General features: G+C 46.3%; 1 protein-coding gene across 1 annotated transcript in view; it reads left to right on the plus strand.

The window, feature by feature from the left end:
* MYO5B (myosin VB) overlaps window positions 1-14,696 on the plus strand; it is a 134,972-nt gene that overhangs the window by 38,996 nt on the left and 81,280 nt on the right. Inside the window, exons 11-14 of the mRNA XM_009273831.1 lie at window positions 2,074-2,155; window positions 3,724-3,864; window positions 11,787-11,909; window positions 13,175-13,258. Of these exons, the coding sequence (XP_009272106.1) occupies window positions 2,074-2,155; window positions 3,724-3,864; window positions 11,787-11,909; window positions 13,175-13,258 (430 nt within the window). The remainder of the gene's footprint in view (window positions 1-2,073; window positions 2,156-3,723; window positions 3,865-11,786; window positions 11,910-13,174; window positions 13,259-14,696) is intronic.

Here is a 14,696-nt window from a genome sequence, read left to right on the forward strand (position 1 = left end):
GGCACTGAAAGAATAGAAGCAAAACAGCCATTGGTTTGCTTTTCCCATTAGGGTGTCGTCTTAGTGCAGTCACTTCGTGCGGGCAGGAACTCCTGGCGAGGACTCACGTGGAGCTGGCGACCGAACTGCTCCGTCAGTTAGCAAATTGGGTCGGCAGAGTCCCTTAATTAGCGACTTTTTGAAATCTCCCTTGGAGTTGATGTTGTACAGCTGCTCTGCCCCTGGCCGGCACTCGCTGAGAGGTTCATAAATCACATCTGGTGTCTCTGAAGTGGAAAAAGAGTTTCCACTCCGATATCTTTTCCTCTTGTACCCCTGCTCTCGTTGTGTTTTTCCACCTAGCTCGCCGTGCTTCTCCGTCTCCATTTCAGTTAAATCTTTTCGTGCCCCACTGCTCTGGTCGTGAACCTGCAGGAGTTGGTATTTCCAAGGAGTCCTGGGAAAGTCACGTCCCTTTTTAGTTGCAAGAGCTGACAGTGCTGATCTGCTCGGTACGACGGCCATGCAACCAAGATCAAGCACGTCAGGAGCTTTTCAAGGACATGTTCATCGCTGAGGCTCTGGCCACGTGTTTAATACAAACATTCATTGGTCCCAGGCACCAGATTTTGTTGCATTAAAGATTGCAAAGCGCAGTTCCTGGGATGGGGAGGGATTGAGCATCCTCTGCTCGGCATGGGCTGCACTGGCTCTGGGGCAACGCCAGCCCGGGGGGCAGGCAGAGAGAGAACTGGTCCTGGGTTTCCTCGAGGGCTGTGGGGCTGATTAAAACCACAAAAGCGGCTCCTTTCTCCCATTTTCCTTTTCCATTGCCTTTTCCTGAGGGCTGAGGCATTTTCTATGGTAATTTCTATTACCACCTGGCAATACCTGGGAAATGAGTGCACATCGTGGATGACAGCCAGGTGGTCCTCAGAAAGTACTAGAAATGCTGATTTTTTTTTTTTTTTCTTTTTGAGAAAAAGAAAAAGGGCTTCATTTGTTTAGTGCTTTAAGACTGTTCTACCAGCTCCTACGGCACCTATTACACAAATTACCCGAGTGATTATTTCACCGCGCATTTATCATTACGTCAGCTTATTCATTAAGCACAGGGAGCTTTGCCACTTCTTCCCATAGTTCAATCCTTACAGTCATGTGTCAAAGACTTTTTTTCTCCCTCCTCCAACTGTGCCTTAAAAATAGAAATATAAATAACACAATTCCCCGTGGTAGCTGAAAAATATCCTTTTGTTTTGTTTTTAAGAGCAAGCCTGGCTCCCTCCGCCTGTCCCTGGGCGCCGCGTGCTTCAGCCCCGACCGCCCTGGGGGCTCCGCTGGCTTTCTCCTCCTTGCCTGTAGTTTGTGTTATTAAAACGGCCTATTTTTTCTTTTCCAATTGTGACTAGGAAGCCAGTTTTGAGCTCGGTTTGGAGTTGGCCAGTGGCCCGTGGAGGGGTGGGATAATGTTTCTGCCAGGGGAGCTTCTGAAGCGCTGATGAAGAGGGGGATCACCGAGACCAACACCAAACTCCCTCTAAGGAACATGTTGGAATTGGAGCTGAAACCGTTTCTCCCTCTGCCTCCAAGAACTCGCTCACGTGTATCTCATTTTTGTGCTATCAGGGATGCAATACAGAGGCTATAATTATGAATTTAATACCTTCTTTTTCCGCTCTATTGAATTGCATTAAAAATACCGTGTTGGGTCTTTTAAGGCAGCAGCTACTGTTTCTCCATCCACCTTTGCAGTGAATATACTTGGACTTAATATTTCATAATATTTTTTCCCCGAGAGAGGCTGTTACATTTCTCGTCTCAGACAGCACTCCTGGCTGATGGGCAGGAAGCTACAGTCGTACCGAATATCTCATTCATGCGTAGTAGAAGAGACCTTCTGAATCCCTTGAGCTGTGGCAAGGAAAGATAGACTTTTCGGGGAATGAGGAATAAAGTGTAGATCTGGGATAGGGGGAATGCGAGGAGACGGTTGAATAACTGGTGTTCCCCGTCACGCAGATGACACCGTTGCTGAGAAAAGTAGATTTTTGAGACGAAGCAACGCTTAATGCTGATTTATTCATTGCTTTGCAGGTTTGAAACTTTTGAAGTGAATAGCTTTGAACAGTTTTGTATCAACTACGCCAATGAAAAGCTCCAGCAGCAGTTCAACTCGGTAAGGTCAGCTTGGAAACGTTCCGTAAAACTTAGCAGAAAACGTATCAAGGCGGGATTATTGTATGTCTGGCTTCTGCTTAATGGCATTTACCTGCAGCCTGGCCAGATCGCATGGCCAGCATGAATGTAGTCCTTGGGATACCATCTCTCCCGAGCAACGGTTGTGCATTGCGATTGCACTAATTATTCCTATCAAGTTGAAAATGTTGCTTGGTTGATTGATAAGCTTGATACTGGAAGCGGGCTTGCAGACGGTTAATGCAAAGGTTCACTGGTGGTTTTGAATAAGTAGGAAGTTTGCCGATTTTTTTTGTTTTTTGGGCGTAGTTTCAATCCTAAACCGAAACCTGGATGGTCTTGGGCCGAGTGCTGATTTCCAGTGTAAGGCAAAGCATGGGTGGAAACCTGCCCATTAAGTGTGGCTTAAACCTCTGCAACGAAAGCTCTGTATTAAATAGCAGGACTGGACACGCTCCCCATTTTTCACTTGGACGTGCCTCATAAAAATCTGAGATTCTTCTATTTTATTAGATACAAGCGCTTGCCTGCACTGGAAATGAAACCAGTAAGGGCTCGTCTTCTGCTTTTGTTGTAAGCAGGGCAAAAATTACTGAGAGTTTCAGGATACGAGGGAAAACTTGTTAAATTTGAGCAGCTGAGTACTGCGGAGTAGTTTGGCACTTTGAGACCGTATCGTATGCGTGGACGTGAACAGTTGCAGCATATCTAACGTATCAGATCAGTGCTGCTAAAAATGAGAAGTAAATTATGGATTGTATTTGCACTATTCATATCTTTCTTAGTATGTCCAGCTATCACTTCTGAAGCTTATAAATTCAAACTCTGAGATGACATGTTTGAAGAGATTTTTAAAAGCTACCTTTGAAGAAAAAAGTGCATTTGAAAATCATTTTTTAATATGCTTAGAGTATCTCAGAAATAGCCAGAGATAATTTATCTGCTTGGGCAGAGGTCTGAGATATATAAGCCATGCAAAGATTTTTTTTTTTTTTTTTTTAAATAAAAATCTACAGTAGAAGTGTTCTTGAGTCAGTTAGATACTGCTGCTGCTATCTCTTCTAGGATGATGGGTGCTTTTTGTGAAGCTCTGCTCACAGATGGGGGCACACGTGCTCAGCCCTGGCTTGGCTCCCAGCTTGTGAACCTGCTGCAGGTCACTAGTTTAATCAGCAGAGCACTAAAGGGGAGAGGGATTTTTCTCAGCCCGAGAGATATATATGTCATTGTCATTTCAATGTATGGCTTCCACCTAGATGTAGTGACAGCTTCAGTCACTTTCTAGTGAAAGTCATTTAAAGCCTTTTTTTTTTTTTCTCCTGCCCCATGGTTTCTAGTGTAAAGCTTTTATTTTCCTTGCCAGAAGTGAGATCGCGTAAATAGCAGAGCCCGTACCAAGCTGTACGTGAGGACACCTAAAACTTCTACGGCTTCTGGATGTGCTGAGGGCATACTCTATTCCAGTGGGGATGAGTGGGTGAACGGGGAAGGGGCTGGCGCTGTGCTGGCTGGGGTCGCGGTCAGTAACTGCTGTTTTTCCACTCTCAGCACGTGTTTAAGCTGGAACAAGAAGAGTACATGAAGGAGGGAATCCCTTGGACTCTCATAGACTTCTACGATAACCAGCCCTGCATAGACCTTATAGAGGCGAAACTTGGTATCTTGGACCTACTGGATGAAGAGTGCAAGGTAAAGAGGGCCACCTACCTTCTCGCTGGCTTTTTTACTTTTATAAAAGGTTAAAGAATGGGCTTTAACCTGTGGTAGCTTGCAAGAGGGCTCCTTTCATATGCATTGCTGGGGTGCTCACGGCTAGGGTAGGCTGTTGGCACTTGCTTTGCTTTAGGACCATTCAGAACCACCTCGGCAGATGTTTGCTACCAACTTGGGTACCTGGTCTCACCATGTATTGCCAGAGCTCATGTTTCTGGCATGGCTGTGCATAGGGATAGCCGTTGCTTGCGGCTTTTTCTTCAATGTTATCCAGAAGCTGGAGTTCCTCCCTGTCTCAAGCCTTATTTTGTCCTAAGGGAAACCTGAGTCCTCTTGCGATAGCTATTTGGGGTAAAGTCGATTGCGTTTAGCGTACAGACTTCAGATGCTGGAATTTGTGCTTCGGTGGCACTTGGCATATAGAAAAAAGCGTGTCTGGGAGGGTCTCCTGTTTGGTTAACCTTGCAGCGTCAAGAGACATCAGCCACATGATGAGGATTTGCTGAAGTCGACGCCAAGCTCTGGCTGACTTCAGGCAGGCCTGGATTTCACACAAGTTTTGCAGAAGACCAAAATTGCATGTCCTTTCTGCTCCTTTGAGATGGAGAAGCAGGAGCCAGGGATGACCTGTAGAAGTGTCTTCGGTTGCGTAGGCTTCTTGTTTAGCCATTCCTTCAGCATTCTTCTGTTGAGGTTTGGAATTGTGTCTTCCCTCAGCTTTTCTGAGTTTTGGGTTTGTGGTTGGTTGGTTTGGTTTGTTTTTTTATAAACCAAGCTTGTAATGTTGGGAGAGTAGTTTGCTATCTTTTATCATCTGTCTCTCATAACAGCCTAAATTAAATCTTGCTTAAAAAGTTGAGTAGAAATGCCAGAACAGCAACCCTTCATGAGAATCCATAAGAAAGGTTGGCCTCCTTGCTCACTCCCTGTTCAGTCATGAATTATCAAATATATGTAGGAACAAGAAATGTAAGGTGGGAGATTTTCTTGGGAAGTTGGGGTGCCTGTTCTGAAGATCTTTGGCGTGAAGAGTAGGTGGAAAGTCCAGAGTCCTTAGGTATGGTCATCTCAACAGGAGAGCTCCGAGTGATGCTGTGATGAAAAGGGCTCCTACACTGGGCAGAGCGGCTCGTATTCCTTCCAATTCTGGTGTCTGCACAGCAATGATGATGAGGGGAAATACTGGAGAGAGTGTGGTCAGATAAAGGCTGTAAAACATTGTGATACTGAGGATAAAGAAACTTGAGCGCTGCACATGAGTGGTTGTAAGTGACAGTCAGTGGGAGGGTTTTCAGACGCTTTGATACAAAAAAAAATCCCTAGCATGCAATAGCTGGAAGTTGAAGTTAGATTCAACCGTGAAATAAGCCTTTTTTAATGCTGAGAACGGCCTGGTGGAAGGGGATGGTGACTGCCTTCCTGCTGCATGTGGCTGCCTTGTGGAGCCTCAGACTGGTTTTGCTGTGATGTGATCAACAAGTTGTCTTTGGGAAGAGTTTCCATGGAGACTTGGATATATTCTGTGCCAGGAAATGTCTTACTGATTCTGGAAGGGCTTTGAGGGTTTTGGAACGAGGGCAGGGAAGGGTGAGGCAAGGGGTGGTGGGACAACTGAAGCAGGGAAGGGGCCCTTCATTAGAATAGTCAAAGCGATGAGAAGGACACAATTAATTCTCGTTGGCTCTGTGGGTATGGGACAGATCCAGTGGCCCAAGGGCAGGAGTGTCACATTGCATCAGAAGGAAAGGTTTTGGATCCGTTATTTAGACTAGTGTCCCTGTTGGGATTTAAGGAGATGTATGACTTGTCTGGAAGCGAGGTGACCTGTCAAGTGGTTGCTCTCCTCCATGCGACAGGGCTGCCTTCCCAGGCACGACGAGGCTGTCCCAACCTGCACGTCCTATGAGCTCAGCCCTCGTCTGGGGTACGGATGCTCCAGCTATCTCTTCGTGATGAGCCGGAGTTGGGGCTTTGCCCTTTTCAAATCTGGTCTTGGGAAGACTCCTTAAAAATGAGAAAAAATTAAACTTAATTCGATGCCCTTAAAATAGCATTTTAGCCAGTGCTGGCTCAGAAGGAGGTCAGATTATTTGCTTGATATTCAGCACCATTTCACTTGGTCTCTGCGCTATTAAGCCTGTTAAATTCCTCAGGCTCGAACCGTCTCCTGGGTGTTGTGAAGACCGTAAGGAAAGTTTCCCTCGTGCCATATTGGCTGATAACGCCCTTTGCTCCTCTCTGAAGCGCCTGGCACTGGCTGCTGCTGGTGACATTGCATTAGATGGAGCAATTCCTATGCAACAGCAGGAATATGGCCCACTTTGCTGTAGATCTGCCTGGTACTACTTTTTCCATCCGTGCTTTTTTTGACCAAAAAAATGAAACATGAGCTCTATTCCCCCCCACAACAAATGCCAATTATCTGGGTATTTACCTGTCAGTGGGGAATGCTGTCATTAGTCACAGGCCCTTATTATGGGCCCTCTAATCGGCTCTTTTATAATAACCTGCAAGCGTTCTCCAGCTTTATGAAAATCTCAGCAAAGCCTGTCAAGTGAAAGCACCGGTTTATGGATGAAAACCTTCACCCCCGCATCACCAGCAGCAGCGTTTCACCTCTCGGGGAGATCCAGCTGCGGCAGGTGTTGGGACCACAATAGGGTAATTGCAAGTCATCTCGTTAGCACGTACAACAGCGGATAAATATACTCTGGGACTTGAAATGGCATCGAGGGGGTCCTGGCAACATAATGAAACTTTAGTGCAAATGCGGAGCGTTTGTCGCTAACATTCTCGCTTTACAGTATGGATTTTTTTTTTTTTTTTAATCTTTAATGTGAGGTTGGGGAGGGGGTGGTTGAGTACATGTTGAAGCAGTTCAGCTAACGAAGGTCGTAGACCTTTGGTGCGTAATAAGAGTCTTGTCACCATTTAGAGAAGAAGGGGACCAGACAGGGTTGAAATGGGGAATCGGCAATGAAAGAGAGGGCTCTCGAATTGAGACTGGAGTTTTAAGGACTAAACCTGTCTCATAAAAGCAAATGATAAAACCCCTAGCCCTGAAAAAAGAGGGCTTTAGGATATGTTTGGTTTTGGGTATTTTTAAACAGCTTTGAGGTCTTAGGAATTGGAAGCTGTTGTAGAATTATTAAGGTTGGAGGGGGCTTCTGGAGGTCATTTGGTCCAACCTCCAGTTATGTCCCTGGTCTGCCCAGGAAGCCTTATGATCTCCACAGGACTGTGACCTTATGTCCTCTGCTAAGTGACCTCGGAGTCCTCAAAGAGCCTTTTCCCCATTTCCTGCACTGGAGCATCACCTGCCTGGATCTGGAGTTTTAGGACCTCTTTATTTTGCTTTGGCCTAAAAAGATGTCAGAGGAACAGGAAGATTTCATGTCCCATGCACATAAATGGCCTTGGCCAGAAACCAAGGCCACCGCGACAGGCGCAACACTGAAGTGCTGTAGCACAAACTGATGAGCCTGATGAAGAGGAGGGAAAGGGGAGAAGGGCACCCAGGAGAACCTCCCTGCTGGTGAGCTGTGAAATGTGGAGGGAGTCACCATAAGGCCAACAGTGGTGGTGGGAAATAATCTGGGATAAGAGCAGAGCCCTTGAGGAGAGCAAGGAGACCACTGTAGAGCCCATCAGAAGAGACAGCCTTCCCTCCTTAATGCCCGTCTTCTGCAAATCCAGTTGTGGGAAGTTGGGAGGGCATGTGGAAGACTTGCTTGGATGTCTGGGATGGCTTTAGGTATGGCTGGCCTTGTTGTAGAGGGAATGACTTTGGCAGAGGGGACAGCAGACTTCCTAGGAAGACTTTGAAGGCTCCGTCCCTTTGTGGAGGGAACACGTGAAGAGCAACTTCAGTGCTCTGGAGAGGAGGAGCCAGTTGGGGTTGATTCTTCAAGGGACTTAAATTATCCTCAGAGGAAATTGAAATTCTCTAAGAAATGCAGTGATGTCTCTTTATCAAAGCTGGATGAGGTGTCCTAATTCTCAGGCTGAAACTGCTTGCTCTGTGTGAGTGCTGCATATCTTCCACACGCTTCCCAAGTGTCATTCGGGAGTACAGTCAAGTAGCTGTGGATATCCAGGTTTCTCCGTAAGGTGTCCTGCTGCCTGGCTGCTTTCTTCCTTTTGCCTATGCTCTTGGGATGGGAGTGGGAATGGAAAAATTAATGAAAAAAATTTTCCGTTAGCATGAAGTGCATCTGAAAGGGTTTGATCGAGAACAGGCTGCTTGGAAGGGTTGATGTGTTGATCATGGCGTTGTTGTCCAAGGTTTATTATGGATCTTAGTGAAATTCTTTCTGCTGAGGAGCAATGTGACCCTGAGGCTGCCAAAGGGGGATGTGTCTAACCAAACCCACGAGCTCCCTCATGTTCCCAAACTCTTGTGGATGCGTTGTGTGTCTTATGGCGTGTTGCCATCGTGTTATTCTGTTAATGTGCCAAATGCATTTTCTAACGCTGTTCAAAAGATGCTCTTTAACCTTTCCTGTGTCCTTCTGTCAAGTGCCAGAAACACTGAAGTCTGCTGCTGGCAGACCAGTTTTCAATCCCGCTTGTCTCTGTGCATCTCTGTGAACTTGGGTATCTGAGCAAATGTGTTTTCCTTGTCTGGATTTGTTAGTTTTTTGAACATCAGAAATCAGCACATCGCCTTCCTGTGCCACGCGTGGAGGTTGGACCTCTGGGCTTTCCTTTTGGGCAGACCACCTAATATGAATAATCAGAATAACCTCGCCGACGTCACACTGTCAGCTTTTATGACTTTAAAGTTGGGCACATCACTTGCAGTGGAACGTGCCTCTGGAGCACGGAGGGAAGCCCAGGTTCTTTTCAGGCTTTAATATATATTGGAGTGATGAGGAGAAAAGAAATAAAACCCTCTGTGTTTTCAGAGGGTTGACTTTTAGATCATTAAGTTTGAATGGACCTTCATTGCTTATCCAGTTAATAGTCCTTCTGTTGGAGGTGATGGTGGAGGGAGTCTCACCCTTTAGTCCAAACAGCTCCAAACATCTCCTCAGCTGTCCGGTGGTTGTGGTGGGTTCTTGAGCCTGGGATGCTTCTGATACAAAAGCGGTGGACTTGAGCCTAGGGGCTGACCCTGGCTGCGCTGGGTAGGTTTGATTTCGGTTGCAGTAGCTCCTGGCAGCTCCGAGGACAGTGTATGGAGGTGGGAGGTGACCCTGGCTGGGATTACGCTGCCTGACCAATTTTATGCAGAGTGATGGGCGGAGGGACAGTGAGGACAGACGAGCAGAAGCAATGACCTTGTGAAATTACTGGTCTAAGGTTTTTCCGGTTTAGAGATTTCCATACATTACTTGGAAGGCAGTCGACTTTCCTCTTCCCCGTCCCCTAAAAACGTCTTGCACTGATGAGATAGTCTCTAAATAAGTTTCTCACTGGCTCTAAAGGCCTTAAACTGCTAAGCCAATACGAAAAGCTGTTCTAATAGTACAGATAACGGCCCTGCTAGTTTTTATCTCCAGGAGTTGGTCCCTATCAGGTGCTTCTCAGGCAGCTAAAAATACCCAGGCTTCGCAATGATGAGCAGGGAGTGGGGCGGGCACAGCGAAACCCTCTTTCTGGGAGGCAGGAGCGATGCCTTTGAAGTTCGACTCTGAGATAAGCAGGTTTTTCAGCAAAGTGGATGGCCCGAAAGAGAGCTGGTGCAGGATAAATCTGCCCTCTGCGGCATCAGGAGGCTCAGGTGGCTGCGGTGCTTCTGCTCTGCACCCGCAGCTTGGTCCTGAACAGGAGAGACCTAATGATCGGTCCAGAGAGAATGTTTTAATCAGTTATATTTCATATTTATATGTAAAAAAGAAACCCACCTGCATTTATATAACTCCATAGTTGAAATATGCATGTCTATCTTGCATAAATAAAATATGTATATAACTGCATAAATAAATGCCTTTTAATATTTATATATAATCTGTGTTATTTCTGTGTGTATCCATAATTGGCTACGCTTACAACGGTAAAATACAAAATACTTCTGGGGTAGCACGGCTTGCGTGAGTGGCTGGTGCATTTGAGTGGCTGCTGCATTTAATTCAGCCGCTTCTTCCAGTTAACGGGGATGGGCCAGGAGCTGCTCGTGCCTGTGTCCAGAACCCTTCTGGCGTGTTTTGGCTTGCTGTTTCAAAGGCTGTTTCAGAGCAGCATAAAGAAATATTCATCATCTGTCTCAAGTTTTCCTTCTTACTGTTTGCTGCCCCTGTTTCCTCTGTCACTTTTCATAGAAAGGTCTGTGTAAAGACCTGACGGATGATCCAGAGCTTTCCCTGACGCTGCACAATTCTTTTGTGGTTTCTAGGCTTTGTCCCGTCTAACTTTAAATATCACCTAACACTTTTCTTCTGACTTTTCTCTTTTTCTAACCTAAATAATCCGGTCAGCCATTTTTTTGTTAAAAATTTATGTGTGTGTACGTATGTGCAACCATTGCCGTCCTGTTGGCAGTGATGGAGGGTCCACCAGCCCTCGCCTTTCCCATCCCTGCCGGGCAGGCAGGAGGGATGGGGATGAACCCCATCAGCTGTGGTCCCCGGCCCTCGAGTGCAACAACTTCACTCCTTGTTTCCTTTGGTTTTCCAGAATTTTGCTTTGTGGCAAACTTGTTGCGCTGGAGAAGTATAAAATAACAAATACTTACAGCCATCCTGCTTTCCTCAAATGTCCTTATGTTTTTTGGAAAGCTTTGGGGGTTTTGGCTGGTTAGCAGAGAGGGACCTACACATACCCTAAAAAACTGAGCCTTTATGGGAATTGTAACCATGAGAGTATCAGAAGTTACAATATATTGTCATATGCTGCTATACAGCTATATGTGCTTACAAAGGAATAAAACAAAACCAGTATTTTTTTCCCTGATCTTGGCAATATATCACATTAACTTAAGCCTACAATGATTTAGTGGGTAAAAATTGCAGGTGCTGGGTCGGAAGGTGAGCTCAACCCCTCCTTGTAACTGCTGATTTGTGAAAAGTAGCCCCTTCCCTTGCTGCACAGGTAGCGCTGTGAGGTTTTTTTTTCAGTCGTTGCAGTTGTTCAGGATTTCTCCATTCTCTGCCCCATCCTACCAAAGCAGTATCTTGGGCAACGCTTGATATCTTGGTGTACCATGGCCGAATCCTTTCAAGGGCAGGTCCACGTAAGACTTGCACCCTGATTTCGGTGGAAATAGGATGCAGAAGGAGGGTTCGGCATCCAGGAGATTCATGGCACCAGCGGGTTGGATGCGTGGGAGGGGGACACCGGGAATCGTTCGACTGCAGTAGGACAGGTATACGGGTCTCAAGTCTCAACCCTGTGTGCGATTGGGGTTAATGCATCCTGTGTTTGGGATCCAAGTGACCCCACCCCAAGCCTGCTGAGAGGCAGAGGTTTCTTAAGAACTATCATTCTATTACTATTTTAATATTTTAAAATTATCATTTTATTGTCGTTATTATTTTAAATTAAATAGAACCTCTTGATTGTTGTCTCAGGTGGCGGTATGTGAAACTATTTGGTCACCAAAAACTGCATTAAAAAAGTAACATTGGTGCCTGTGCAATTACTGTAACTTAAGTGCAAAAATACTTCTTCAATTAAATTTTTTTTTTTTCCTGCACGTTCTGGCGGGTGCTGGCTGTTGGAGCAGAACAAGCGTTTGGGTGTTTTTCATTGGAAATGAAATCTTAGTGTGTTTGTCAAGAATACACTCGAAAATAAAATAGCACACGCTCCCAGAACTGGGAGTTGGACTTTTTCTCAAATATTCCTGTAGCCCATGTGGATTACAGGAAGCCCACAAGGAGGGTTCCTCCGAAACCTCCCCCAACCTCCTTTGCATGCCTGACCATGACTTTTTGGGCCGTTTTCTCCCCATCCAGGTTCCCAAAGGCACTGACCAGAACTGGGCGCAGAAGCTGTACGACCGGCACGCCAGCAGCCAGCACTTCCAGAAGCCTCGCATGTCCAACACCTCCTTCATCATCCTGCACTTCGCCGATAAGGTAACCGGGCGCCCGTTGCGTGCGCTGGGACTTGAACGCAGGAATGGGAAACGCGTGGAGGGGAAAAAAGAGCCGCATGAAGGAAAATTAGTTCATAGCGCCGGTGAGCTGCTTTTCGGTGATAGGGGTGCCTGGTTGGCGGTAATCTCGGTTCGGTGCTCAAATCTAGATCAGCTGGGAGGACTTCAGCCTCCGAACTATTGCGCTAAGCTTTAAATAGTTGCGCTTTCTAGAGGAGGGAAAAATTTCTCAAAGCTGCGGCAAAATGAACTTCTGTAAGGGCAGCTTGACTGAAAATGTATTGGAAAAGGGAATTATTTCTGAAGAGCAGGAGCTGCAAGCATCAGCAAGGCACAGTGGGGAGGAGTGCGTGAGAGGTGACCCTGGGCTGATCCCACCCTTCTGAGGGAGAAGATGCCAACTGTGGGACGCTAAATCCCAGTGTCTGGTGCTGTAGGGTCTTGTCCATGGGCTGCAGCTTCATTGAAACCCTGATGTGACAGAGGTCACTCACAGCAAAGAAGAATCTTAAAAGCTTGCAGTTATCCAACTGCAACACACATTTGTTAGAAAGGAAAACGTAATGCCAACCTGGGGACGTGTCTGAGGAGCCAGGCAACATGCAGGTGCTGTGATCCCATACAGGCGCTTCTCCTAACCAGGTTTGCCCTGGGTGCAAGCGGCACTTTTCATGCCAAAGGTTGATACTCACCTTTTCTTAGGCTCGTGATTTTGCACGTGTATCCCTCACAAATTATATTCCTTTGCAAGCTTTGCCTTTTGTGATCAGTTATTTCAGCCAACTTCAGATGTAGAAAATAAAATTTTCATCTGTCCTCTCAAAAGCCTTCCTTTGCACCTCGACTCTCTGCCACAAGAGACCTGCAAGACAAGAGACGTAGTCAGGAGATCTTTTGAGGTTTATTGATTAGTTTACAAGGAGTTCAGGAGAGAACAAAATAGCATGTAGAGGAACTGATGATCCTTGCATTTTTTACCCCTGGTTTCCATGGAAGTGCAGTTGGGTCCCATACAGAGCAGTTCAATGACTGAGAAACACTGTAGGTTTGTGTTAAGGATTTTGCTTTCATTCAGATTCACTTTCTTTGATAAAAAGTGACCTTGAAATTTCAGTTGTTGCCCCCACTTCTCCCTCTCAGGTTTTTAAGGTGAGTTCCAACAGTTAGGGGAGCGGTGGGACGCAGCACCTTGTCCCTGTGCGGTTGGACTTTACCCTTTGGGTTTCTTCCTTTGCCTCCTGCTAGGTGGAGTACCAGAGTGAGGGATTTCTGGAGAAGAACAGGGACACCGTGTACGAGGAACAGATCAACATCCTGAAAGCCAGCAAGGTAAAAGCAGCGAGGCGGGAGATAATCAGCACCGCTGCTTTCCAAAGTGTGAGCTTCATGCTTGCGTTCCTGGTCGTGTATGCAAAAATGGTTGGAGGCACCTACATGAACAGCAGCAAAAAAGGCAAATAAATGGGGTGTGGAGGGAGGGAATAAGGGAGGGGAGAGGAGGGACGAGGCTGCTGGGGGCTATGGTTGCACCCAGGTGTGGATGTGCGTGGTCCTCTGCTGTCCTCCACCCTGGTGTCGGTGTCCCGTTGAGGTGCATCAGAAAAATCCTTTCAAACCTGCTGATCCTCTTCTTTTTTTGGTCACGAGCAAAAACCAGGAACAGCCAGTTATGGGGCAGTGTAAATCCCACTTAAACTCTTGCTCACAGCTTCCCACCCATCACCCGGCACCGAAGGTGTTGTCAAAAGCGTGTGGAGCCACAGGTGATCCTGGGATTAAAAGCCAGGTCAGCAGTGTGGTTTGTATATTGTGGGTAGCGTTGCTGACCGTACCACCCTTCTGTATGAAAATGGCTGTTCCCCTTAGCTGTAGTCCATCATACTTGGCCTTGCAACTTTTAATGACTTTAATAATTACTATGCAAAAACTAGGGTTAATATACAATGCTGGAAATCTAACGCAAACTCTGAGACATTCCAGCTGCCGTAGAGCTATTTTACACTGCTGCCAATATGTAACATTAGCAAATTAACACATGTTGATGATCACGCTTGCTTTCGCTCCTGTATGACAAGGTTTTGTGCCATGTACCTTTCCTCTCCTGAGTATTGTAAGAACGACTTGTCAGCACCTCATAGCATCAGTGCCAACAGAGGCGTATTGACTGACCTCGGATACCAAGTCTCCTGGTAAAGAGCTTTTTGGCACCTGTGGTTTAAAGTCTCCGTTAGTCCCGAGGGCTGTGAACTCGGTGGGCTGTTGGAAGGAGGAAAGCAGTAGCTGTGGGGCTCTGCAGGCTTCGGCGTGGGTTGTGCCTGCGGTAAACGAGCACTTGTCAAGTGGGCTTCGAGTTGGAGACTTCCCACTTGCATGTGTGAACTGAGCTGGCTTTATACAGGCTCTTCTCCATGAGCATGCATCTGCACTTGGGTGGGTTGGGTTAAAAGTGTTAATGATGCAGACTTTTAGGGCGTTTCAAGTTCTAGTTGTTTAAAACGAGACCAAAAATTCCCCCTGCAATCTTGAGTCTTTCATTGTCAATTAATGAGCTGAGACTTTGAACTACCTTAACCCTTCCAGGGGCAGCTCTCTTATTAAGAAGTTAGTATGAAAATCCAGCCCTGCAAAGGGGGATTTTTTTGAAAAAAAAATGCATTTTTTTGCAAAAAAATTGATGCTGTTGCATCACCTCCTCTTCTCTCTCTCTCTCTCGTATATAAGGACCGTAATATAACGTCAGAGTGGGCTGGGCTTTGGTTTAATAGCA

This window comes from Aptenodytes forsteri, unplaced genomic scaffold, assembly GCF_000699145.1.
Source record: "Aptenodytes forsteri isolate BGI_AS27 unplaced genomic scaffold, ASM69914v1 Scaffold31, whole genome shotgun sequence".
Lineage (NCBI taxonomy): Eukaryota > Metazoa > Chordata > Aves > Sphenisciformes > Spheniscidae > Aptenodytes > Aptenodytes forsteri.